General features: G+C 38.1%; 1 protein-coding gene across 1 annotated transcript in view; it reads right to left on the bottom strand.

Annotated features, from left to right (window-relative positions):
* Positions 1-2,188: 2,188 nt before the first annotated feature.
* mrpl3 (mitochondrial ribosomal protein L3) overlaps positions 2,189-27,027 on the bottom strand; it is a 50,430-nt gene continuing 25,591 nt past the window's right edge. The window contains exons 7-10 of the mRNA NM_001016594.2: positions 13,946-14,054; positions 13,557-13,634; positions 12,931-13,008; positions 2,189-2,602 (exon numbers count right to left, since the gene is read on the bottom strand). Coding sequence (NP_001016594.1) covers positions 2,456-2,602; positions 12,931-13,008; positions 13,557-13,634; positions 13,946-14,054 — 412 coding nt within the window. The 3' untranslated portion in view covers positions 2,189-2,455. The remainder of the gene's footprint in view (positions 2,603-12,930; positions 13,009-13,556; positions 13,635-13,945; positions 14,055-27,027) is intronic.

Below are 27,027 nucleotides of genomic sequence, written 5' to 3' on the forward strand. Positions count from 1 at the left end.
CTCCATGTTGCACCCTAGGCATGTCCCTCTCCTGGCTTCCCCAAGTTCTTGCGCTGAGACACAGATTGTGGTTACAAGCAGACATAAAAACGTAGTAAATATGAAGATAAACGCAGGCAGAGATTCAACTCCTACATTGGCATCAGCCTTTCCCTGTGCCTGCAAGCGGAGCCATTGTGTCAAACTGGGTGCAGGCACATGGAGAACTGCTGAAATGCATAAATATGCAAAGTGGCGTCAAAATCTGTTCCAAGTGCCTGCACTTGAGTCAACTCAGTGGCTCCAGATGAAGGTAAAGGGAAAGGCTGATGCCAGTGTTTTTTCACGAGAATCAGCCTTGTGTAGCATTAGCCTATAAGAAAACATAAATGATTGTCATATAGAAAATAATGATATCATTCTGGCTGGGGACGAGAATACTATGGTTCAGTTAGAATTAATTATTAGTGATTTACATATTAGTGCTAATTAGAGCTGAGCAGTACAAGAGACATCAGCCAACGTGCACTTAGAGAAGTGTTTATTGCTTAAATCAGTGGGATGCATAATGCATTTTCTCATCAGGAGTTTGTAACCTAAGCTAAAGCTAAGTGATTGTAAGTTACCCCGGTCCCTGCATAGCAGGACTTTCACTAGCACATAAGAAACCTTAGCTTTATGTATAAACAAACAATTAAAATGACCCACTGTGAAGTTATTATGCTCTGATTAACTGCTTAATATTTTGCAGCCTTACCTACATTACTGCAACTGTCCAAGGAATGCTGTGAAATAATAATATGACTATACTAGAAGTAATGCTATTTAAAAAAACAGATCTGTGTAGGGTATGTGGAATAAGCTGCTACCCTCTGTAGAGCAACCTTATGAGCTACATGATGAAGTTATAAGGTGAAATAAAAGGTCCAAAATGGCTAGTCGGAAACTGAACCATGCTATTATATACAGTATCTAAAGAGTTTGCAGCATTATAAACAGTAAATTACAGAAAATTAAAATATATGACAAAATACTTTCACTTACAACCAAATGCCCAATGTTGAATGTTTTCCTATCCATGTCATGTTATTTGGGCAAGTGACTGAAGGTGCTTTGATAACCAAAGGCAAACCATTACCAAAGATGTCACCAAAGAAAACAACAGTATACAGTTAAGGTATTGCTACAATTTGTAAGGTACCATAGTCGGAGGGTGAATTTTTTGTTTGGGGAGGCTAAACATGGGCCATACACAGACTGACCTAAAGCTAATGTGAGACTTAGTGCATTCGCTGCTGGTGTAAAAAATTAACCTCCCAACTACCTCTTGTGGTTCCCACTGACTTCCAGGGATACTGCGCAAAAGTGCAGGTGGGAGAGCTTTTTTTTTTACCCTAAAATGTAAAAGCATTCATACATGAACTTCTGTGAGGGGTTCTTCATCCATTTGTGTTTGTGATCAGTTAGCTTAAAGGGGTAGTTCACCTTTTAAGTAACTTTTAATATAATGTAGACACTTTGCAATTGGTCCTCTTTTATTTTTAATGGTTTTTCAGTTATTTAGCTTTTTGTTCAGCAGCTCTCCATTTGGTCTTATTTACCATAGCAACCAGGTAGTGGTTTAAACAAAAGATGGGAATATGAATAGTTAAGGGGCCTGCATGGAGAAGCAGTGGGTACTGATGGCAGATATTCAGGCTCTCACACTATAACACTGGCACTGATACACAACATTGGCTCCACTGTAACTAACTACAAATGAACAAAACTATGACAAAAGTAAAAAAAAATTGTAAGTGCAACAAGCAACAACAAGAAGTATATAAAAGCACAATTAGCTTTTGTCAAGGGGAAAGAGTTAACTTACCATCCATCTTTTAGGATAGGCGATAGGGATATTATAGATGTCAGGTGACAAAAAACAATTTAATTTCAACTAGTGATTCAGCCTTTAGAACTGTATAGTACCAGTGGGAGTGGGATGAAATCTGCAGCAAAAGTTCAGAGTTGGTTCTTAGGTAAAGGTTACAGCCTGCAGATTCTTCTTTTCAGTCTTTATTTCTGCACTGCCTTCAGTTTGTAGTAGTAGTAGTAGTAGTATTTTTTAAGGTGCCAAGCAGGTTTAGGGAGGCTTAGCCTCCCCTAGCCTTATTGAAAATCCGCCTATGTAAGGTACACATACAAAACAAATTATGAAACAGAGAATTTATTCAATAAATCAAATATTTTATAAACATTTAATGAATCCAGAACACAAGGCATAGAAATACATATAAAAGAATAGGATCTACAAGATCCAGAACCAATGCAAAGGAAATGGCTGTTAAGGCTTAAACATGCTGCTAATGGTGCCAGAGCATTCCATTTGATTCCTGTTCGGTTGATGCCCTTTTGATTTTTTTACAAACTGAAAACCTTCTCCAGACTCGGTTAATATTTCATAATGACATAACCTTTCCATTCTCATTATATAACATCAAACATATTTAACTGAGGGTTCGCTGAACTGGAAAACTTCATCGTCATATAAATCTTCTGGTAATTCTTCATCTCCATCAGCAAAATATGTAGGGAATGGGAGGTTTTCACTGAGTTTTTTACCATGCAATTTTGTGTCGGTGACCTGTAAACAGAAAAGCAAAGTTTAGAACAATGGCTATCTATGTCTGGTGAACTTCTAGCAACTTCACCCATAACAAAACATGGACATTAAATTCAATAGACATTAACAGCATTGGGCATAGCCATGTGTCACAGGTTCCACCCTGGACTCGATGACAATGATTTAATCTGCCCCAAGTTGGTCATTCAATGCATCTAAGGGTAAAGACACATGGAACTACTAGTAGCAGCTACTCCTCATGGCTACTAAAATAGACAATGCTGATCATTTACTGATAATTGTCTCTGTGTGTTTAGCAGAGGCAATTCTCAGTATTGTCTATGGCAGAAAATATTCTGGCATTTAGTAGTCGTGACAAGTAGCTGCTACTAAATTGTTCCATGTCTCCCTAAAGGAGACCTAAAGGAGAAGGGAAGGTTCACTCACTAGGAGGGTGCCAAATGTAAGGAATCCCCCAGTAATTGTAATCACTTACCAGATACCCCGGGCTGGTGCTCCTGTTACCAGAAAACTGCACCAGTCTGGGGCACCTGTAGCGAGCGATCTTCTTCTTCCTGTCTTATTTTGTCAAAAGCCTGGGGCCGCTACATGTGCATCAGAGTGAAAAGGCTGGGTTTTTGTTACCTGTACTGTGCATGTGAACCTGTGCGAAGACAGATGGAGCAGGAAGAGAATTGCACCCAGGTACCCTGGGTGGGTGCAGTTTTCTGCTATCAGGAACACCAGCCTGGGGTATCAGGTAAGTAGTTACAATCAACTGGGGGGTTGGGTGACCCCCCAGTGATTGAACCTTTCCTTCTCCTTTAAATTGCAGCACAATTTTTCTCATAATATAGTCACATCTAATGGCAATGAGAGGGCACTATCTGGGTATTATTTGCTTAAAGGGGACCTGTCGTTCTAAGAAATAATTCCAAATCCTTTTCTATGATGTTAGTTGAGCAAAATAAACTTTACATATACTGTTTAAATTTTCTTTCCTTCAGTCTTGGATTTACAATCACAGCAAGCAGACAGGCGCCATTTTGCAGACACTGTTATAATGCCATGTTTTGTATCCCCCCAAAATCTTGTATATGCGCCAGAAATGATGTCCTACTGTCTATCCTCATGCACAGAATACACAATTATAGAGAGTGAGAACGTGAAGAGTCGGGGCAGACAATATAAGATTGACAGCTCAGATTTTTACGTACATTTATAACAGGTATGGGTGTTTTAATTAAAAAAAATAATGTGGGTTTCATGTTGAATTTGCAAAGAACTTTTATTATACAGCTTTTTGTGTGTGGGTGACAGGTCCCCTTTAATTCATTTGTATTGTGTCTACTCTGCTAGAAAAACATCTGGAAGCCTTTTTTTAGTCAAATGCTGAGATTCGGCAGAATAAAGCACGGCAACGGCATAGCAGAGAATGTTATAGTAGAGAAAGCCCTCTTGGGCATTTCATACCATTATCCACAGAAATATTGTGGTACCAGGAGGCAGACAAAAGTGATTTAGCAAAGAAACATTAAACAATAAGTAAATAAATATATCAACAGCTGAATGCTGAATAATGGTTCTACTACGGTTTCTATTATGAAGTGTTCTCAGCCACAAGGAAAACAGAATTTGGGTGGCTATTTAACTGTTAATTTTAGGTACTAAAACCCAAGTACAGGTAGTAGTGCAAATCATTTGTTCCTATTGTATGAAATTACATTTTAATGTCATATTAGTTCATATACATATACTTTCTTAGAACAGCAATACTATATATTCTATTAGGCATGGAATCTAAAATCAAAGGCCTGGGGCTTTCCAGATAACGGATCTTTCCATAATTTGGATCTGCTAAAAACATTTAAACATGAAATAAACCCAATAAGATTGTTTGGCCTCTGATAGGGACTAATGCAGCTTATTTAGGATCAAGCACAAGGCACTGTTTTATTATTACAGTAATTTGGAGGTCTCTGGATAGCAGGTTTCCAGATAATGGATCCAATACCTGCATACACATACTTGTTTTTTTTATAGTAAAGGAAGATTTAACAGAAAGAGTTAAAAGTTTAGTAGAGAAGTAAAATGAACAATCCCAGCAACAGAGAGAAGCAAAGTCCCTTGAGTTGTTCCCCTGTGTGTGCAATGAATAAATCCTCTGATGGCAGGTAGGAAAGCACATCAAGCTTACCGGATCACATCTGAGTGCTGATAATTCATGTCAATTTTTTCTGCTAAACTTAAACTACATATAGGGTACTACTGAATGGTATTATACAAGCAAGTCTGAGGCATTTTTCAAGGCCATTCAGGTAGAAAGGTATAACAGAATAATGCTTTTCAATTGCACAAATCCTGCTCTGGACTTTAATTCTGCCACATATTTTCTCAGAAGTCTCTGAAAGACTTCTTGTGTTCTGAATCTATACTCTGTGGATTATTCTGGAGTCATTTTATAGTGAGATTTTCTACAGTGTATTTTTTACCCACTGCTAGTATCTAACACTAGGTATTTTAGTACACACCATGTAAAATTACATGTTGAATACATTGCTCAGACGGTTCAGAACTCTCAGGTCTTTTTGAATAGATTTCACTACATTTTGTTCAGTTTTCTGTGCAACGTTTATTGTTGAGCCATCTCTTTGCGCCCAGGCCCTCTTATACATATATATATATATATATATATATATATATATATATATATATATATATACACAGAATATTGAGGATTGAGTGCTAGCATACTAGGACTAATTATATATATATATATATATATATATATATATATATATATACACACACATACCTATATACGCACATCACACACAAATGGGCCTATTATTCCCCTTAATAACACAAACCTAACAACCCTGGTAAATTAGCAAGCTCTATTTGCAAAAATAATCAAAAATTAAACGTACCCTTTCTGCCACTTCTCAACCCCATTATTTATATAGTGCTAACATGTTAAGAATTTATATCATACATATGACTACATTACAAACACAATTTTTGAATCACAAACTCAATCATCCCTCTCTATAATCCGCAAGTAACTGCCCACTTTTGATATTAGGCCAACAGTGTTGAATTGGGCAGTGGGATCTTGGCTTATAAATGAATTCTAACAAGCACAGGCATGTAAAGCATTTTACCAGTTATCATGCTGCCACAAAACACATCACCGAGGTACCAGGGCACTGAAAAAAGCGCAATGATTTGATTCTGTGGATCAGAAATGCTGGCACACATGAAAGTGAAAGTAAGCATATTTTTTTTCAGTTGCACTGCAGCTCAAGTAAATTGTCTTGACAGGAGGGAATTGCAAGCTGTCTTTAGCATAAGCAAATAATAAAATAAATATTATTCTGCAGAGCACCCCTAAGCTGCAAAATATTGTTGTGACAGCTAACAGCTTGTGTAATTTTGCTCAGTGTGGCTACACAACTAACAAGGTATCAAGAAATATTAGATTTTATATGATTACAATTCTTTGAGGCATATAGCATCCAACAGCTAAATGGAAAACTACAGTCATAATTACATGGAAAATACATATATCTTGTGTTTTGGGGGTATGGTTACAGGGTTGAATGGTACACTTGAGCCTCAATAACAGTTTACAGTGTAATTACAAGTAATTTCATACCTGCAAATGAGTCAGTGATCTGCATATTTGCCAAGTAGGGTAGGTCTATAATTAGTTTGCATTATTACAAAGTGCTGATATATTTTGCAATCCTTTACTGAGATTGTTCATCATTTGCATTGGTCCCTGCCTCTGTGGAGCTTTCACATTAGGTCCCTGTCACATACACACACAGCACACATTCCATCAGGAACCTGTCTGTATTTTCGGAGTGGGGGGCCAGAGTACCTTAAAGAAACTAACACAGACTTGATGAACACACAAGATAATGCTTAGGCTAAAACTGAATTTAGGACCCTTACACTGCAAAGAAGAGAAGCTAAATACTTAGCCACCAGATATATGGGCTCTCATTGTGTTCACAGTCTGACATTAGCCGTAGGAATCTATGTGCAGTTGGCATTGCATTTGTTGATAAACTTCATTAGCTTACACAATTCAATTTGCAGTCTGAAAATGTAATGTGAGGTAGCATGTGTCATATCAAGCCTGCCTGGATTTAAACACTTGCTTGCAGAATTGCTATGAATGGAGTTCTTCGAAAAATAAAAAAAAATGAGGCATGTATTGATGACCTTTAGTAACAGGCCCCATTATGTTCACTGCTAGTAACCGTGGAGAAGGTAAAGCTAGGTTTCGTTTAGAATTTGCTTTAGTTGGTCAGAATGAGCAAAGAAGGATGGAAAGTAAAAAAGACAAATTGCGGTCTAGATGGTGTTTCATAAATATGGGGCCTATATGCCATCAGGGCACAAGTATATAAATATATATATATATATATATATATATATATATATATAAAATAGTCCACACGACAGCACCACACTCCAAAATCCACTGCTCTGCAGCTGCCCCTGTGCATGGGATATCATATAAATATCAAAATAAAACAGCCAGCACCAAGGGTCTTTGTGTTTCAAAAAATCTCTTGTGTATTATAATTGCATGTATAACCGACGTTTCGGTCCCTTTTGGGGACCAAAAGGGACCGAAACGTCGGTTGTACATGCAATTATAATACACAAGAGATTTTTTGAAACACAAAGACCCTTGGTGCTGGCTGTTTTATTTTGATATTATATTATATATATATATATATATATATATATATATATACACATACATACATACAACTGGCTAGCCACAATGGGCAAAGTTTCCCTCTTCTTTTTTTTAATGTCATGTGACAATAAAGGTGGGGTTCACCTTTAGGTTAACATTTAGTATGTTGCAAAATAATTAAAAAAAAACACACACAAATAAAATAAAGAAAATGAAGATTAATTACAAATTGTATTAAAACATCGCTCTCTACATCATAGTAAAAGTTAGCTCAAAGGTGAACAACCACTTTAAAGGAAAACTATACCCCAAACAATGTAGGTCTCTATAAAAATACATTGCATTCACAAAGCTGATATGTTAAACCCTGCTTCATCTAAATAAAGCATTTCAGCAGGATGAGAGGTCTTAAGCTGAGCGCTCCGACTCCTTGGGCTACTTCTCTTATGTGGCTCCTTCTCCGGCGGTCCCTGGCCCTTTTATAAGGTTGTGCCCTTGCGTAATGACGTCACACGTACACACGGGGCGCAACCTTATAAAAGGGCCTGGGACCGCCGGAGAAGGAGCCACATAAGGAGAGAAGCAGCGCAAGGAGTCGGAGCGTGTATGGGGGGCTCTGTGTATGGAGGACTCTGTGTATGGGGGGGCTCTGTGTATGGGGGGGCTCTGTGTATGGGGGGGCTCTGTGTATGGGGGGGGCTCTGTGTATGGGGGGGGCTCTGTGTATGGGGGGGGGCTCTGTGTATGGGGGGGCACTGTGTATGGGGGGGCACTGTGTATGGGGGGGCACTGTGTATGGGGGGGCACTGTGTATGGGGGGCACTGTGTATGGGGGGGGGTACTGTGTATGGGGGCTCTGTGTATGGGGGGGCACTGTGTATGGGGGGGCTCTGTGTTTGGGGGGCTCTGTGTATGGGGCCACTGTGTATGGGGGCCTGGGGGCCACTGTGTATAGGGGGTACTGTCTCCCCTGTGTGGGGGGGCAAAACTGGTAGATAGTTATAACTCACTTATATTTATTATAACATTTGTCCTCCCTGTGTGTAATTCTGTATATTGTAAGATTGTACAGCGATGCGTACCCTTGTGGCGCTTTATAAATAAAGTTATACATACATACATACATACATACATACATAACTGACTGCCTTTTCTCTATATTTGTATTTTATATGTAGGAGTTGCTATTTTGTTTTCCTTAGGTAGTACAGTATGAGGGTATAGCAAATTTGCATCTGATCCCGCCATTTCAACTATATAAAAGGAGTATTTTTAGAAAAAAATGGGGTGTGTTAACTGGGACGTGGTCACGCAAGTGGGCGTGGTCAAAACAATTTGCCGCACTGCGTGCGCCAAATCTTTTTGTCCCTCTTTTTGTTTTTCAAATGTTGGGAGGTATGACTAAATGGCGGATCAAGGGAAAGGATACAAAAGGGCAATATTTAGTGATATATATTTATTCCAGTTTGGCGAGATTCTTTAATAGGTCACTTAACATGATATAACTCAAAAAGCAAAAAAACTAACTCGCTCAGAATAAACGTATATATAAATGTTAGATTGATTCAAGAACCAGTATTAATCTATTCAGCTGGTTCAAGCAGCAGAAATCAATTAGCACCAAATGTAAAGTAGAGACCTGGGTGTTCATACCCCGGGCATATCACACAAGTAGAAAACAGAATGATCTTATAAGCGATGAAGAAGGCTCACCATAGTTCGAGGGTGGTCCGGGTGCTCGGGGCCCCGAACCCGTAGCCAAGGCAGAAATCCAAATATTGTGAAAGGTAACTCCAAACACACCGGACGGCAGGATATTTTCTTAAAACTTAGTCTTTATTCATTCATTCATTTAAAAATCCAAATACACCGGATAGCAGGATATTTTCTTAAAACTTAGTCTTTATTCCTTCATTTAAAAACGTGCCACGCCTAACACGTTTCGTGCACAGATGCACTTAATCATAGGCAGGCTGCACAGATGCGTTTCGTATCTGTGCACGAAATGCGTTAGGCGTGGCACATTTTTAAATGAAGGAATAAAGACTAAGTTTTAAGAAAATATCCTGCTATCCGGTGTATTTGGATTTTTAAATGAATGAATAAAGACTAAGTTTTAAGAAAATATCCTGCCGTCCGGTGTGTTTGGAGTTACATAATATAGCTTATCTGTTGGCTAAGTATTCTTTCTGGGGGTATAGTTTTCCTTTAAAGGACATGTAATCCCCCCATGTAAACACACCCCCAGTCTAGCAGCCAGTGAAGAGATGGCATTGCTGGTTCCCATAGAAACTCGGCTCTAGCTGTCTGCTTCAATTTTTTTCTCCTGAGCTCAGCTTTACCATTACAGTGCTCAAACAAAGCAAAACTTTTATCAAAGACAGTTCTGCCTGTGTGAGCCTGTATTCTTGATGAAATGTATACTGAATAAGGGTACTTGTGTGGGTGTATGCTGTTTGCAGATTTAAATGTTACTGATTATGTATCAGAGGAAAAATGGCCACCCGGTGAAAGCTGCTATTTGCTTTAGGAAAATGTGATGGTGATGGCAAGCGGAGGGGATATATGCAGTACAAATGATGCCATTTGAGTGGGCGAGATGTGCCCAACTGATATACATTGTAGGCAAATGTACGCTTTACGTGTCCTTTAAGGGGTCAGTTTTGGTTTAGCCATGCCAAAATCCTCCAAATATTCCTTGAATTTTTCTAAACTGTATCTTTTGTATATTGTGAAATTTTATACATAAAATGATTGCCTGTAGATGGGCCTATTTGTCATAGAACAAAAATCTGAGATGCATAGTTTTACCTATAGATTTACTATTAGATTCGTTACACATTTCAGTTCAACTCCAACTTTGTTTTGCTTCTATATAAGCCACTACACATTCCTATAAAAGTGATGGAGGAAATCACTACATACCTCTAAATCTTTGTAAAGCTCACATGAACTTTTTATTGTTTAATGTTTTCGTTCAGTTTATCTATAAATATAGAATTAAACTGTAAATAAAAGTGGCAGATTGTCCCATTACTTAATTATAAAGTCATTCAGAACAAAAAGTAACAAATGAATATAAAATGAATGTTTCATCTTGCCATGGGCACTAAAGGATAAAGTAGCAGTTTATAGTAGAGTGTTAAGCCAGGGGTTAACCAGACCTGCTGGGGTTAACAGGTCATTAAATCAAAGGGAAAGATACAAGATAAGGAGGTCATTGAATATGTGCATAGGTTTAAAAGAATTAACTGAAAAAAATGCCTAACCTAGATGTGAACACAGAAGATGTTTCTCAAGTCACACATCATATGCTGCCAAAAATTCTCAGAATAAAAAAATTCATTGTTCTTTTCTGAAGAGAAACGTTGACAAAAGATTGAAAATTGTAGATTCTTGCGGTGCATCTTTATAGGAGTTGCAAAGTAACACAAAGCAACCGAATTTAACTTGGAAGCTTGTGATGCTGCTACAATGCACAGCTCTGTATAAAGGAAATAAGATGAAGCTGTGCAGAATCACAGAGAAGGCTGCTATAAAGTGCTGAATGAATCCATTTGTAGTGGTGCAGCGGCTGCTCAATTTTATGGTTTACTAGAAAGAATCCCTAATGCCAAAGCAAAGAAGCACATCTCTGAAAAGAGAGCTTGGAAAGCTACAAGGTTCCAAATGTGTTCCCATCACTATTACACAACATAGATAAACAGAATCGGCTCCAAAACACTAGAGCAGGACTTGAGAAACAGGAGAAACACAGAGAACCCTGCCCATAAGCAGCACATTTAAGACTCTGTGTGAGACTTTTATTAAAAAATGTTTTTATCGGAAAAATAATTGACTAAATAAAGAAATTTAAAGTTACAGTCTGTAAGTTATAGTTTTCTATTTTGATTTAGACATTACATTTTTACTGTCCTCATTAGTACTTAAAGGGGAAGACCTAGACCACAGATAACCTGCCTCATACATGACATGCTGAGCAATCTACCTGCCGCTTCTCTCAGTACAATCTCCTTTTGTACTTAGCATTTATGGGGAAAAAAATCCACAGCATTGCATAAGATAATAAATAGTTACATAATTACTATGCAAAAAAACAAAAATGCTCTGCTACTATTAATAACCCACTGAAATTATAATATAGTATATACAGTATATATATAGTAGTATTGTGTAAGAAATTACCTACACCCCCACACCAAGTTTTTATGTATGTGTGTGTATATGTATGTATTTACAAAGAGAGGCACACGATTAGCAAGAGTAGTTTATTGATGGAGGGAAATAAACCTAAAAGAATAAACTAAATAGCAAGTTTTATTTTTTATGCCTATGGTTAAGTGCCTAATAGCACAAAAAGCATATGGCTTTTTATGGCCATGTAACTTAAATGTAATAGAGATTTATTGATTTTATTATAACCTGTTAACGTTGGATTGATTACGTGCTTGCCTATCTTTGCATTCATGGTTTAGCTGTATGTTGGCACCCAAACCTATGTTTCTACTGGTGACTTACTGGTTTCAATGACTTCAATCCTTATTTTCAATTTTGTTCTCTTTTTCAACCTAAATTAACAATGCGAGTTACACAAGGAGTAATAATTAACTCATCCATAAAATATCTTTTTTTTTTTTTTTTTATATTTATATATTTTTAAGTTCCACAACCTGTACAAAAGCCCATGGTTTGGCTTCTTGAAAGCAGTACTGTACTGCCAAACTAAACTGGCCACAAGGGACACAGCACAGTACCACAAGCTGTTCTTTAAGTAAATGCCTTTGCGTCACATTCAATATAGATTGTAAGCTCAGTGACCCTGTCAATTACAGACTTTGTGAAGGAGCGCCTATCTCTTTTCTGCATATTTCAGGATCACATTTGTATTCTGCTCATAAAATAACAGTCAAACTATATATGGTAAAATAATACCAAGTTACATTTATCAAATGTTATAGAATATCCTATTCTGAACAACTTTTCAGCTGTTTTTTTACAGCTTTAAAATGGAGACAATGCAAAATAATATATTGCTCTATTGATACAACTGTTATCTTTCTATTCATGCCCTCTCCTATTCATCTTCCAGTCTCTCATCCAAACCATTACATGGTTGCTAGGGTGAGTTCAAAGCTGACAACCAGATACCTGCTCAAAATCCAAACTGGAGAGGTGCTATACAAAAAAAAAACAACTTAAAAAACACAGATAAAAAAGACAAACTGCAAATTGTCTACACCATACACTACATTAAATTAAAAGGTGAACCACCCCTTTGGTTTTAACACTATGTGTAAACTGCAAACTGAAAGCAGCACAAGTTATTTGCCCCTTTCTGTTCTCCAGTTCCTGACTTCTTTTTAAAATTATGTTGCAGATTGGCTTCAGGTCTGTGAATCAGCTGGCTTCTACTACAGTCAGACCACTGCAGATAATATAAACAGTCAAATACACATTGCTGCCAATAGCAATTACATGTACAAATAAATAACCAATGAACATGTATTTAATGTAGAATGGAAAGTGGTTTAAAATGAAAAATGTATTATGCTAATTAACAGTTTTTGGGTTGAGAAAACCTATAAATGTTGCACAGATATCACCTTGCCATACAGACAAGGTTTCTTACCTTTACTAAACAGTTGGTATGCCCTGGAACAGAACCATTCACATAAATGATATTGTGCTTGGTATTCACTCTCCAAACCTAAGAAACAAAAATAAAATAACAAATATGAGTGGAAATTTAGGGATGAACCAACAAATCCCCCACAAAAATTCAGCTAAACACAGAACCTACATTTTAAACTCTAATCTGTATTTAAATTAAAAAAAAAAGTGCATATCTTGTTGTTCAGAGCTTTAAAGTCAAATGACTTATGGGCTTAGATTTGATTCAGTTGGACACTATTGATTTGGCTGTTTCTGAACCCTACAAAAAGTGCTAGCACTTGCATCAATTCAAATCCCTGGATTCAGAGTATATATATCCCAACGTGTGTGTGTGTTTGTGAGTGCGTGCTAATCTTTTTGATTCTTTTGTGCGTCTTTGTTCTAAGATAATTTCCTTTATAGCAAATGTCCATGTGGGCAATAGGAAATTAGAAGGAACACTGACCCCAAGGCACAGCGTTCAACAATGAACAATTTTGATGGTCTTTGTGATATTAGAGAGCGGGACTCTATGAAATAACTAGAATTTCATTCACATTGATTTTTACTGAACAATCTTTGGCTTGCTGAGGAGAAACATACCTTAAGGGCATATGATGTCCTGTAGACATTACCCATTCTTCCAGGCATCTTTGTTCCAGGAAACACGCGAGCTGGATCCTTTTACAAAGCAATATCGCTACATTAATTTCACAATGTACTAACAATTTATTGAAACAGTCAAACATCTCCAAATATGTTTAACCAAATGTTGCATATTCTAAGGATCTAGGCATTATGATGAAATGCATTGTTGGAAACAGTAGATTAACAAACACAGAGAGAAAAGTAGGAACATTAGCAACAGTCTAATAGAAAGGGGTATGCAAAAAAGAGACTAGTGCATAGTTTCTGATTGCCATTCACTCAGCTAAATAATAGAAAAATAATAGTAATCTACTTAAATGAAAAATACAATGACTGTAACTTACCCCTGAAGATATGGCTCCAGGTCTCCGGTGTGTTTTAGTCTGCCCATGGGAAGCTGGCTGACCTTTATACCCCCACCTTTTCATCACACCTTGAAATCCTTTACCAATCCTGAAAGCACAATGAAAATAAGGGATAAATGTACATATAGTAAATAGTAAAGCAGTTTTCCATAGAGGTCCTAATGCTGAAGACTGTCTACAGGTTTATGGCAGAGCCACAATCATTAAAGTAACTTGGATGCGCCCAGTCCCCCCACAAAAAAATACTTTAAGGGGGCCCTGCTCCCCAGCGCCACTATGTCAATGGTAGCAGAGGGGCTGGGGGATCTACAATACAGCAGACCCATGGTCAGTGAAAAGGCTGAATGGAAAGTTAGGTAGATAGGTGAATTTTACTTTGTTGCATGTGCAAAATCCTTCTTACCGGCAGTGAAAACACATATACTGTACGTCATAAAGTAGCCAGTGGTTTTCTTGAGAGGCAACTTCAGGCTACTTTGGAAATTGGAAGCAATGCATATGTTTTTCCACCAGTGATTAACATTGTTATGTGGATTATGTATGCCATTGGTTTGTATGTAAACATGGTGAATCATATGAGCCAGTGGACGAGGTGGAATTTTCTGCTTAAACTGGCAGTTTTTTAATTTGGGATTATCCAAAAGCACATACAAAAAAGGGTGCATTCTATAAAAAGGCTTTAGTTATATGAAACAGTTTTTCAAATGGACCAATTGATTTCTCTTGGGATGTCTGTGGGACACAGGGACCTTAGAGTATAGCATCCACTAGCAGGAGGCTGTACACTAGAGAAGAGGAAGAAGACTCCTCCCTGCTGCTATACCCCTCACCACTTCTTGATCTAGTCCGTTTTTTCTAGTGTCTTTTAGGACACCCGTAAGATAAACACACCTTTTTCTTTGCAGAAAGATATGAGAAAGAGAGAAAGGTAAGTGCACTTAAGCTAATAAAGACCTACCACAGTTAACTATACACATTAGGCTAAATTCAGAAAAAGTAAATACATATTTTTAACTCCATTTCCATAACTGTTTTTAAGTACTGAGGTGCCTTAATTACTGTTTGATCAACCAGTTTTATGAAAAACTCTTTATTCACTGGAAAGAGAGTAATTACAATTATATTCTTGTATTACAAAAAGCAGCCCAGCAGTAAAATAACGACACGGTATTCATTATTAGTCACTTATTATCATGAATTCCTGCTTATTCTGCAATAACACACACAGAATGGTACCAGCAGTTGCCATTTTATTTATTACATGCAGCTTTAAAGGACATGGAAAGACTTAAATTGCATCCTTGCTCTCTCAATACAATAAATGTCACCAATAAGGGTGGGCAGGCAGGCATTGCAGTCACAGAACTGCCTCAAGGGTCTACTATGTGACCTGCACATCTATTCTGATGGGAAAACAGGCATAGGTAGGTATGATTGGAAAAACATATATACAAGCTTGTTGCTGCTAGAACAGAACATGCCATACATCTGAGCCAGAAGTGGAAGAGTAAGATAAAGTTTGTAAGGGATGTAGCCTGTGTAGAAGAGTACCTATGGGGGACCTGGAGGTGTCAATCAAAGGTTTCTATAAGCCCTTTGCCCTGGCCATGATTAAAATTTATTTTGCTTTAATAGTCCTTTATCGTCTTTTTCCTTACACAGCTTCAGCTCCAAACCCACTACTATATCTTTCTATAAAAAAGTTAAATAGATAATATCTGCTCCACTTTCCACTTTCTGCTATTTTCCTTTTACAGCTGGCACAATCACAAGCCTAGATGGATGTCTGTACTTAATAAATTGTGAACAGGCTTAACTATGACGAATCACTCCATGCTTTAATGTGATCGCTGCAGGCCAGTCCATCCCATTGTCCTACACTATGCAGAGTTTCTGGCAAGGTTAATCATGGCCTACTTTCTCAGGTGGATCGGAGCTGGTATCAGGTGCCCCAAATTAGGTCAGCACTACAATAGATGCCACTTAAATGCTCACTGTGGCTTTACAAATGAGTTTATCACATGAGATTCACATTCTTGAAAATGGAATAACCCTTAGTGACAGACATTTACCAATTAAAGGCCTCACTGCCTTAAATAATCTGCAGCTGCTTCCATAAAATGTACAGATGTATTCTAGTAGGCACGATGCCCCTTGGGACTGTTCAGTTGATGGTGCCAACCTAATGCAAATATTCATATACTAAACACCTTAAATATACAGTTTATTAGTCTGTTGCAGATTAATGGACATTGCTAATTGTTTTATTATCAGTCAAGTGATTTTCCAGTAGATTGTACATATTTCTATGCGTAACTAGTCAGCTTGGGGATAGAACCTATACATTTTGGTAATGAATAAATGAAAGGTCTCTAAATCCAGAAAAGATGCAAACCAATATTTGTGGATAGAATCTGGGACCTCTGTGTTCAGTTACAAAGAAAGTTAATAAGGCAAGATTTATCATCTCTTTGTAATTTTTTGGTAGTGATGATGACCACTCAGTAAAGCATTATTGGAGTTTTGAGACAATTTCCTTAATAGAGGAAAGTATTTTTCTAAGTATTTTCTCCCTGCATGCATTCAGAGACACCAATCCTTTGAGATCTAGGCGTGACTTGGCCTCACCTGCTCCACCCTAGCCATGCCTCTGTCCCACCCAGACCATCCCTCCTGACAGCGCTTCTTGATGCAACTGCTTCTAAAGATACAGGTGACTTCTTAATGCATTTTAATAGTTGGGGTAAGCTGAAATTTGGGTGCAAATTTCTGACAAAGGGTGACTGGGCTATTACTGTGGGCAACCATTAGTGATGTTCTGGCCAGCCGGATGCCAGTGGGTCTGTCGCATTCAGGCCGACCTCGGCACATCACTGGAGGGTTGTGGGCAGGTTCGGGTTGAGATCTTCAGCCCACTCTCCCCGCAAGCGACATAATACAGCTGTCCTGCGTCTCAATACAACTATTTATATAATAATCTTTAAGAACGAATGTGGGATTTATTTTTTTTTAAATAGAAGGCTGGTATTTGTGAGTATGGTTTATCTGCTTGCAACAATGTTGGTTCAGCGTGCCTGGATCTCATGTTTACCTCACTTAGTACAGGGTATTTCTTTATTTCCTGCTTATATTTATTAAAGGAGATGGAAAGGTAAAAACTAAGTAAACTTTATCAGAAAGGTCTATGTAAATACAGCCATAAGCACTCACAGAAACACTGCACTGAGCCCTCTATCAAAAGAGACAGAGGATTTCTTGTCTCTTTTTCTGTAAACATAATGTTCCAATGTCTGACTTCCTCTCTCAGAAACATGCTAAGAACTCCCTTCCCCCTCCCTTAGGAATGTGTGATCTCAGCTAGGGACTGCAGGAAGGAAGCTGCTTAAAATGGCAGCTGCTATCTAAAGCAAACAGAGAAAGCTTCTTAAGCTGTTTACTCAGGTATGTTAATGGTTTCTGCAGAATAAATGTATTGTTTTAGGTGGCACTAATGTGGCAAAATTATTGGCAGTAAAATGCCAAAATGACTTTCCTTCTACTAAAGTTTTCCTGCGGGTAGACTTTTACAAACATTTTGGGGTAACTGTGGGGGCCCAGTGGCCCTAATTGATGCTTAGCAGTTCCGAGTACCATAACTCCACTGCTTTGAATGCTAAAAGCAGTCAACCACATTCATACAGGAATGAGTTTTTGATAAATGTAACAATTAAAAACATCCTATCAGGAAAATATTCCAACAATCTGAAAGCTCAAATAGATACATATATAAAAAGCTTAGTAGAAATCGTTGTGAATTCCCCATTTCAATCAGTAATAAATGACTGCCCCAAAAGTCAGAAAGTGTGAGAGGACTGCTGTTCTTGAGAGGAAAGACAAAGAGTACATTTTTTTAGATATAAATGTTATGATATTTTTTCCAAAACTATTCTTTTTAATATTGCATATTCTGTTAAATGCATACTAACACTATCTTGAAACTTATGTCAGCTATCAGATATGCTATTCTGGAGGAACCACTTTTAAAAAAATATATCTTTGGGGTTATAGCCCTCCAAGTTTCTAGGTCAATATCACTACAAAGTACTGTAAGTAAAGCTGCTGCCATCTTATCCCCATGGAAGCACAGCAGTCTGACTTATGCACTGCTTTGTGCATTAGGTTAGGTTTTTCAGACAGCTATAAGCCCAAAAATAGGGAAATTTGGAATAACAAGTTGCAATCTTGAGGGTATACAATTCTGTACTGACAGTAAGCAGACAGAACATTATATTTAATAACTGTAATGTGGGCATACAACCGAATATCTTTGCAAAGGGAAAGAAGCACACCAGTGTGTCGGCAATGCCTTTAAATCATTTATTTGCAGAAATGAACAAACAGCACACGCTTTTGGGGGTGACGCCTTCATACAACCGAAGGCAGAACAATGGCTCGATGAGACAGTACAGATCAGTCCAAATGTATCTTTCAGTCAGGTTTTATATAATATTGTGTGAAACTAAGAAGACAATATAGTAGTTTTTTTCCATAAATGATTAGAGCAATGTTTTACAGAATTACAGGACTGCTTGTCTAACAACATATTCTGTAAGACCAAGTCAGTCAGTGGGGGTTTTGAAACAAGAGGTTTTATTTTGATATGCAGAGAACGGTTCTTTGTTGGACAGGGGTCAGCATAAACAGTGGGTTCTCAAGGATTGATCGTCATCGTACAGAGATGTCAAGCAGAAGAGTCATTGAGCTTTCTCCCAAGTAACAAAAACAAAAAAGGCAGAGTGGCTGGATTGTAATGCTTTAAAAAGCAAATATGGATTTTCATCACATTAAGCAAAAATGTGCAGCCTTCATAAATTAAGGAAAATACAATAGCACACAAAGCACTATGAATTCAATGAATAGATATTTCAGTGAGGCATGCTTAAACAAGCACAATACCTTGACTATTAAATGTTCCTTTTCATTTGTTTTAAGGGTATATTAAACTGCTTTCTCATTTTCAACTATTGTGAAGGTTTAAGTGACTAAGCTGCCAGTGTCTGTCCACAAATTCCCTAAACATGCCTAATTTGCCTGCAATATGCATAATTCTACAAGCAATTGAAATAATATATAATTACCCTCTAAAAATGCAGAGCTATGAACGGCATGGCTGTATTAGTTACATACCGTATATACTTTAGTATAAGCCGAGGTACCTAATTTTCCCTAAGAAAACTGGAAAAACCTATTAACTCGAGTATAAGCCTAGGGTGGGAAATGCAGCAGCTACTGCTAAGTCTCGATAATCAAATATTTAATAAAAGGACACTCAGCGTGACATGAATTACATTTTTCAAAATTAGATTTGATGGTTAAAACTGGATATTTATAAGACAAGGAAATGCAAACATTTTTATTAAAGTTTAAAAAAGTGCATCTGTACAAATATATACAGTTATTTTAGTAATGCGATGTGAAGTGGGCTAAAATACTTTTTGGTGGGTCCCCTTCACCTTATCAATATAACTTTTCACTGTAGATGATGTTACCAAGTAATCCAACTTCATATAGTATGGTATATTATATGGTATATTAGTCGTGCATACAAAACAAAAACTAACAACTAAGGATGCATTGTTTAAAGCTGACCACAGTTAGCAATAACTAACCTAGTTTCTCCATATTTCTCACGACATCCATGCCATCAATAATGGTCCCGAACACGACATGCTTTCCATCAAGCCAGGAGGTCTTAGCAGTGTAGATGAAGAACTGGAAGCCATTTGTGTTTGCTCCAGCATTAGCCATAAACAGGACTCCAGGGCCAGCTTCAGCCGCGCTTCCCCCCCCCCCCCCCACGTACGCAGGTACCGTATATACTCGAGTATAAGCCGAGTTTTTCAGCACGAAAAATGTGCTCAAAAACTCAGCCTCGGCTTATACTCGAGTATATACGGCTGACCGTACCGCTCCCCATACTGCTCCCGCTGCATCTTCTCTGTCCGCCAGGTCAATTCTGGGGGACCAGGTCAATTCACAGACGGGGGGCGCATGAGCACATTCGGCACGCTCTGATGCTGCTGACACTGACGCGATCTGACACTGCTGACATTCGCGCCGGTAAAGCTCGTTGGAGTGTGGCTGTTCGCGTGTGTGACCAAATGGAATCTCCAGCCGGCATGACCTCGCTTCCCATCAAGCAGCCAAATCAATAATATTTGGCGCGCTCTGACACTGCGCCGCGCCAATGTCAGCAGTGTCAGAGCGCGTCAGTGTCAGCAGTGTCAGAGCGCGCCGAATGTGCGTGTGAGTTACTGGCGTTCGTGCGCCCCGTCCGTGAATTGACCCGGTCCCCCCTTGGAGCAGTATGGGGATTGGAACGGGGAGCAGTACTGCCCATGGATATTAAAGCCCTCGATGGCCGGCTCTACATTCTGCCTCCTCCCACCGCATCCAACTCAGCGCCTGCAATCAAAGTGCATTATGGAATAAGATCCCATACGACTTAGGGTATCAGGTGGCTAAATATTAGACATATACATAATGGCTTATTTTTGAAGGCAGAGCTTATCTCAGAACATTTTGATTCAAATGCTTCTTGTGGCTTGGATAACATTTTCAGAATAGCTATGTTTCCCTATAAATGTGTCCTAATGTGGGCAAGACTCCAGCATCCACAGATATTCTAGCTGGTGAGTAATGACACTGATTTCATCTTCTTGTACTTTAATATGAATCCTGTGGCATAAAAAGTCTTATTCATGGGGTGAAACTGTAAAGAATGTTGGATGGGGTTGGAGCACAACAACTGTCATGGACAGGGCCACCATCAGGGGGGCACAGGGGGGACAGCACTGGGAGCTTAGAGGGAGGATGCAGAGACGGACGGCAGACTGAAGGGAGGCCAAACTGGCATTCATTAATAAATATATATTTGTATATGTTTTCTCCCAGCAGTGCAGTGTAGTAAGACATTTATTTGTAAATGACATAATGAAAAAGGACATACCTTTCCCACCCTAGGCTTATACTCGAGTCAATAAGTTTTTCCAGTTTTCTTAGGTAAAATTAGGTACCTCGGCTTATATTCGGATCGGCTTATACTCGAGTATATACGGTAATCAGCCACTGCCTTTGCTGCTCAACTCGAGCATAAGCCGAGGCTTTTTTTAGCTCATTTTTCATGCTGGAAAACTCGGCTTATACTTGAGTATATACGGTATCACAAAATTTTATATCACAATCACTATAATATACCTTATGTACAGACTAAGAGACCGGTTAAATGGCCTCTATATTGGAGCTCTACATAGATCCTTTCTGGTACCTGTCTGTGTTTCCAGTGAGAGGTGCGCATGTCTTAACAGACCCTGTCAGAAGCACACTAGAAAGTGGATAGCTAATCATGGCCCTGCATTTACACAAGCAAAGACAAACTTCAGTTCCAGGTCCACCTAGCTGCTGATTGGTTCCTATCCTACAGTAGTTTGCACGATATGTCCCCTTTAATTAGAAAAAATATCTGGTAGAAAAAGGATATTTTGAGACATAGATTTAGCCATATTTCTATTAATTTATCTGTGCCACATGGGACCTACATATAATGAATGCATAATGTGGAAAACATTACTGTGATGTGTGTCAAAAATTCTTGACTCAAACAGTACTACTTGTGTAAGCTTCAGGAAACAGAAGTGCTGCTCACTTGATAACTGTCACAAAGTTATCTTTCAACAGGCTGAGAGGCACTCAATACATGAAGTTTAATAGCAGCTAATGCCATCCTATTAGGCAGCAGATTGCGCACACATCTGCTTCAGGCTTAGTTTGAGGTATAGAAATAGAAAGCCTTGACACCTCAGCTTTAAATTGACTTTATAGAATCAAATCAAATGAGAGTCAGAAAAATATTGTATATAATCACTGCATCAGTTGTTTGCCCCACAGGCATTTTGAAGCGGATTTATTAATCTTCCTGTTAGCAACTTCAAATCACAATTAAAAAAAAAAAAAAAAAACTCACCACCTAAAACACACAAGATTCAGGGAACATGGGGAAGGACAAGAATGTGAAAAAAACATTACAGAAAATGTTGACGCAATTAAAACATATAACTTAATAAATCTTCCCTTAAATGTATTCAGATGAAATCAGTATAAACCGAAGGTACACAAAGTATTTATGGTCCAGTAGATGTTCACCATTACTACCAGTTGATAGAAGGCCACTGTTGATACTAAGAAATATAATAAACTCAGGCTTTAAGGCACTTAACAGTATTTTGTTTTAAAATAAAATGGCTTGAGAAATGGATGTTGTTCAATTAAATGAAAAAATGATTGTTCTCTGAAAGTGTAATGCAATGGAGTTTTTATTTTCCATGCCAGTGTAGGTCGGTTTAGAGGACAGACTGAGGTTATAACCTCAATAAAAGTAGCCCCAAGATTGGTAAAATATTAGTTGGAAAGCTCATCTGGAAAAAATAGCATCTGCTAGAAGTAACTGTGGCCAAAAAATGAAGCTTAATAAATGGGCGAATTATGGGTTTAATCCAAGTTTGAGGAAAATGATGACACAATTACCAGAACAGTAACTACTCTGAATTGTTGTCAACGTTACAACAAAAAGGTAGGGATTTATTGCTTATTGCATCAATGCATATCTATATCTCTAAAAGCAAGTGGGGATGCCTCACATCATTCTCAATATAAAACAGAGGAGATAGTTTTGGACCCCCAAACCAGGCTATCAATCCAAACTGGCTCTTTGGCTGCAGTACAAAGTACCATCTTATGAAATAAGAGACTATTTAGAGGTGTGCTTGTCTTAGACAGTACTGATCAGATCTGCATATGAGATGCATGGAGACCCAGTGATGAAAGTAATATAATACATGCTGTCCTACTACAGAGAAAATACATGGAGGTTAAAGCTCTAGGGTACATCATTGTTATTCAGGACCATCTTCTCAACAGAGTCAACATTGTGCAAAGACTGCAAACAGTAGTGCAGCATAAGAAGTGCCTTTATTCCTGAATACAATTAGCTAATATTCTATCTTATTTGCCGATATGTGCTAGTAGTAACCCAAAATATACCACCTCAGAAGAAATATTAGACAGATATCTGCCAAAGGCTATTGATCCATAAAACACATAAATGCATGTAAATCTGTGTACTATGTATCATCTAGGAGACTGCTCCTTGTACTATGGACGGGAGCCCAACATTAAATACCCATGCTGTTTAGGGTGGTCTATATGATCTCCCCAATAAGTAGTAAAATAATAGTAATTAAAGTGCTTAATTAGTTGTTAACCAGTTTTTACAGGCATAACAACTCAGACCTAATTTAAGGAAAAAAAGGTTAAAAAAATTAAACTGCCATTTAAAATTATTGTTGGGTTATGGCTAAGCAACCACTAACCTTGCAGTTTACTGCTCTGCCATTAATGTTTTCTTCTATGTTTTCTTCACTGTTCCTGTGTCACTCTTATCTCTACAAAGCTCTTTTATTCCAACTTGAAAAACAGTTTGAGCACTGGTAAGCAGTTAACATTTCTAGTAAAAACTGCACCACCTAAGCTTTTGAATATTAACAATTAGGGTAGTGCTCACCCACACAAAAGAACAAAATTCCCACAATTTATTAAGCACATTAAATAATATTTACAATTAGATGGGAAAAAAACAAATAAAAATAAAATATTGCTGTTAATATACATAAAAGACTATACCCACATGCAAATTTACCCAGTGTTTATAAAATGACCCCCACTGTGTTTTTGAGGAAATAAAAATACTTATATATCAATAAAAGACAGCTGTGTGTGTCCATAATACTTAAAAGTCATAACACACTTCATTCGATTAACTTCTAACCTAACTTAGTTTATCCCAGCTGGGAAAAACAACACAATAGTGCTTGCGAGGGGACATGATTACTCTGTACAAGTACATTAGAGGGGATTATAGGCAGTTGGGGGATGTTCTTTTTTCCCATAAAAACAATCAGCGCACCAGAGGTCACCCCTATAGATTAGAGGAACAGAGCTTCCATTTGAAGCAGCGTAGGTGGTTTTTCACGGTGAGGGCAGTGAGGTTGTGGAATGCCCTTCCTAGTGATGTGGTAATGGCAGACTCTGTTAATGCCTTTAAGAGGGGCCTGGATGAGTTTTTGAACAAGCAGAATATCCAAGGCTATTGTGATACTAATATCTACAGTTAGTATTACTGGTTGTATATATATAGTTTATGTATGTGAGTGTATAGATTGGTTAGTATAGGTTGTGTGCTGGGTTTACTCGGATGGGTTGAACTTGATGGACAATGGTCTTTTTTCAACCCTATGTAACTATGTAACTATGTAACTATACACTCGGTATACTGCCTACCAAATGCTGATCTAACCTGCCTACTGAAAGGAATTTTTTTTTAATTCGAATCTTTTAAGACTACAGGCTGGTAGCTGTCTATATTTTTCAAAATATTACGTAATAACAGAATTACACCAAAAATGCCATAATAGAGAGGGCACACTACATAGTTCAGAACCGCCTAGCGCTGAGTTACAGTTCAGTGTATACCTACCAGTAGATTCAAGACAAAAACTATGAATAGAAATTAACCAATTAGATGAAACAAGATAAAGACAATAGGGCTCGTTTAGGACCGCAAGCTCAGCTGCATTCCTGCTAAGATACCAATATTCACTTGCACTTCGGTATAGTTCTGCTTACAGCCACTGCCTTCCGGTTCTAAATTGGGTACTGCTGAGCATACTGACACAGAGGAACCACCTCCTCTGGATCAGGCAGTAGCTCCAGGGTTCCCTGCTTAAATGGGCACAGCACCCATGCATCTAAAGAATAGGGAGCATGCAAAATTCATGTGCTGCACTGAAAATGACTGGCACAATTGCATCCAATTTGCAACAACTGCAAGCGCAATTGCTTCAGGTACACCTCCCCCTTTCCAAGCACACTGAGTCTGGACAGTTAAGCATGAAAGAGGCCAAATGTAGTCATACATCCGACCTCCAGTGAGTGCAATTCATTTGATGTGCTTATGCCGAGATGGAATGGACTGAATTATTAAAACTATCATAAGGCAGCTCATGTCAAGGATAATACTGAAGTACCCTACAAACCCTTGTTCTGGATAACTGCTGATCCATGCAATATGAACACTGTTCATTTTATCATTCGACAATAACATAAACCATTTAGATTTATCTATTTTTAATGTGTCTGAATAAATAAAAATAGCATGCATATGTAACAGTGGAACAGAAAGTCCCAAAACCTAAATATTTGTGTCCGAAGAGCACTTTTATCTTACTGGAAGCCTAATATTCTTCAGAATTAAGTTTTAACTTGGCAGAAGGAACGCACATGCAACTTTGCTCAGGTGCAAGTACCATACAGGTCTGAAAACACTGCTGGAGAAGAGGTTCGGTACTGATTAGAGAAGACAAATCTATTCTACAGAAGGAGGATTCCAGCAGTAAAAGCCATCGGTGGGAAAGTGAAGAGCAAGCTGCAGAGATGATTAGATGTTTGCAAGCTACAAAACTATGTATCCTGCAAGAGAATGGGAATTACTAGATATTTCAAATTCCAGATAGCAATCCACCACTTTTGGCTAATAGCTGTTCAAATAGAAGGCAAAGAAGACAAATTTTATATGACCACAGGTATGATGACATTTCAGTTCAGCAGTTTAGACTTTTCATATTTTAAAGAGGTTAAGGTTTTCTGGGAGGCAAAACTTATTACACCCCTACCATTCTTAGCATGAAGCTACTAATGAAAATCCCCCATGTGCCAACATTATAAGACCACACAACATACACCATGTCTCATATAGGGGCAAAAAGCATGACACCATACCCTAAGTTTGTTAAAGGAGAAGGAAAGGTAAAAACGAAGTAAGCTTTAACAGAAAGGTATATGTAAATACAGCCATAAGCACTTACAGAACTACTGATCTGAGTCCTCAGTGAAAAGACCAAATTTCTTTCCTTTTATTCTGTATACATGATCTTCTGTGTCCGACTTCCTACTCTCAGAAAAATCCTTTAGGGCACAGCTCGAATCTGCTTAGTTTGCTCCTCTCTCCCCCCCCCCCTCCCACCTCATCTCTCTCCCACTCCCTCCCTCCTCTGCTCTGTAATCTGAACTGAACTGTTCCAAGAGCAGGGTGCAGGCAGAGAAGTGAAATCAGACCCAGCTTAAATGGTAGCTACTATCTTAAACAGAGGGAGCTTCTAGCGTTGTTTACTCAAGAATGGTAAAGCATTCTGCAGAATACATATAGGGGCAGATTTACTAAGACACGAACGCTCGGAGCGTTCATTCAAAAGCTCCGAGCGTATTTTTGCTGAATTTTTCGTCGCTTGCACAACTTTTCCGACGCCCACGTGAAAAAATCGGATAGGTTCTCCCACTGTTTACAATCGTTCGGTGAGAAAATTTCGTGACTTTCAGATTGCCAATAGGATAGTATAGTGACTAATTTTTCATAAGCATTTTTGCGATATTTGTGATCTTTAGAAATTTTCGTACCCAATCCGAATTTATCAAACTCGTGATTTCATGAATCTGCCCCATAGTGTTCTAGCTTGCACTATTGTGACTAATCTATTGGCAATAAAATGCTAAAATGCTTTTTCTTCTCCTTTAATAGAATGAAGAGCCTGTGAATCATATGTTTTATTTCAGACAGCTGACCAAGTAAATGCTACCAGCTTATTGGCTGCTATAGATTACTAGCCTCAGAGCAAACTCTGCAACTTCTATTACATTATATACTAAACAGGCAATGTTAAAATTTCAGTAACCAAAAGCAATCAATCAGCAAGTAGCATTTGCTGGTTTTCTTTTTGATAGTTAAGCTTCATTGGCTGCTACTGATGACTAGATCTCCAGCAAATATTGTGCTTTTTATTACATTGCCTATATATTCTCTGGATTAGAAAGTACAGAACACTGTTGTTAAGGTTAGTGTCCCCTTAAGGGATACTATTTTAAGGCATTTCACAAAGACAAATTATAATATTTCTGCAAAAAAAGTGCTGGAA

This window comes from Xenopus tropicalis, chromosome 6 (assembly GCF_000004195.4).
Source record: "Xenopus tropicalis strain Nigerian chromosome 6, UCB_Xtro_10.0, whole genome shotgun sequence".
In the NCBI taxonomy this organism is placed as follows: domain Eukaryota; kingdom Metazoa; phylum Chordata; class Amphibia; order Anura; family Pipidae; genus Xenopus; species Xenopus tropicalis.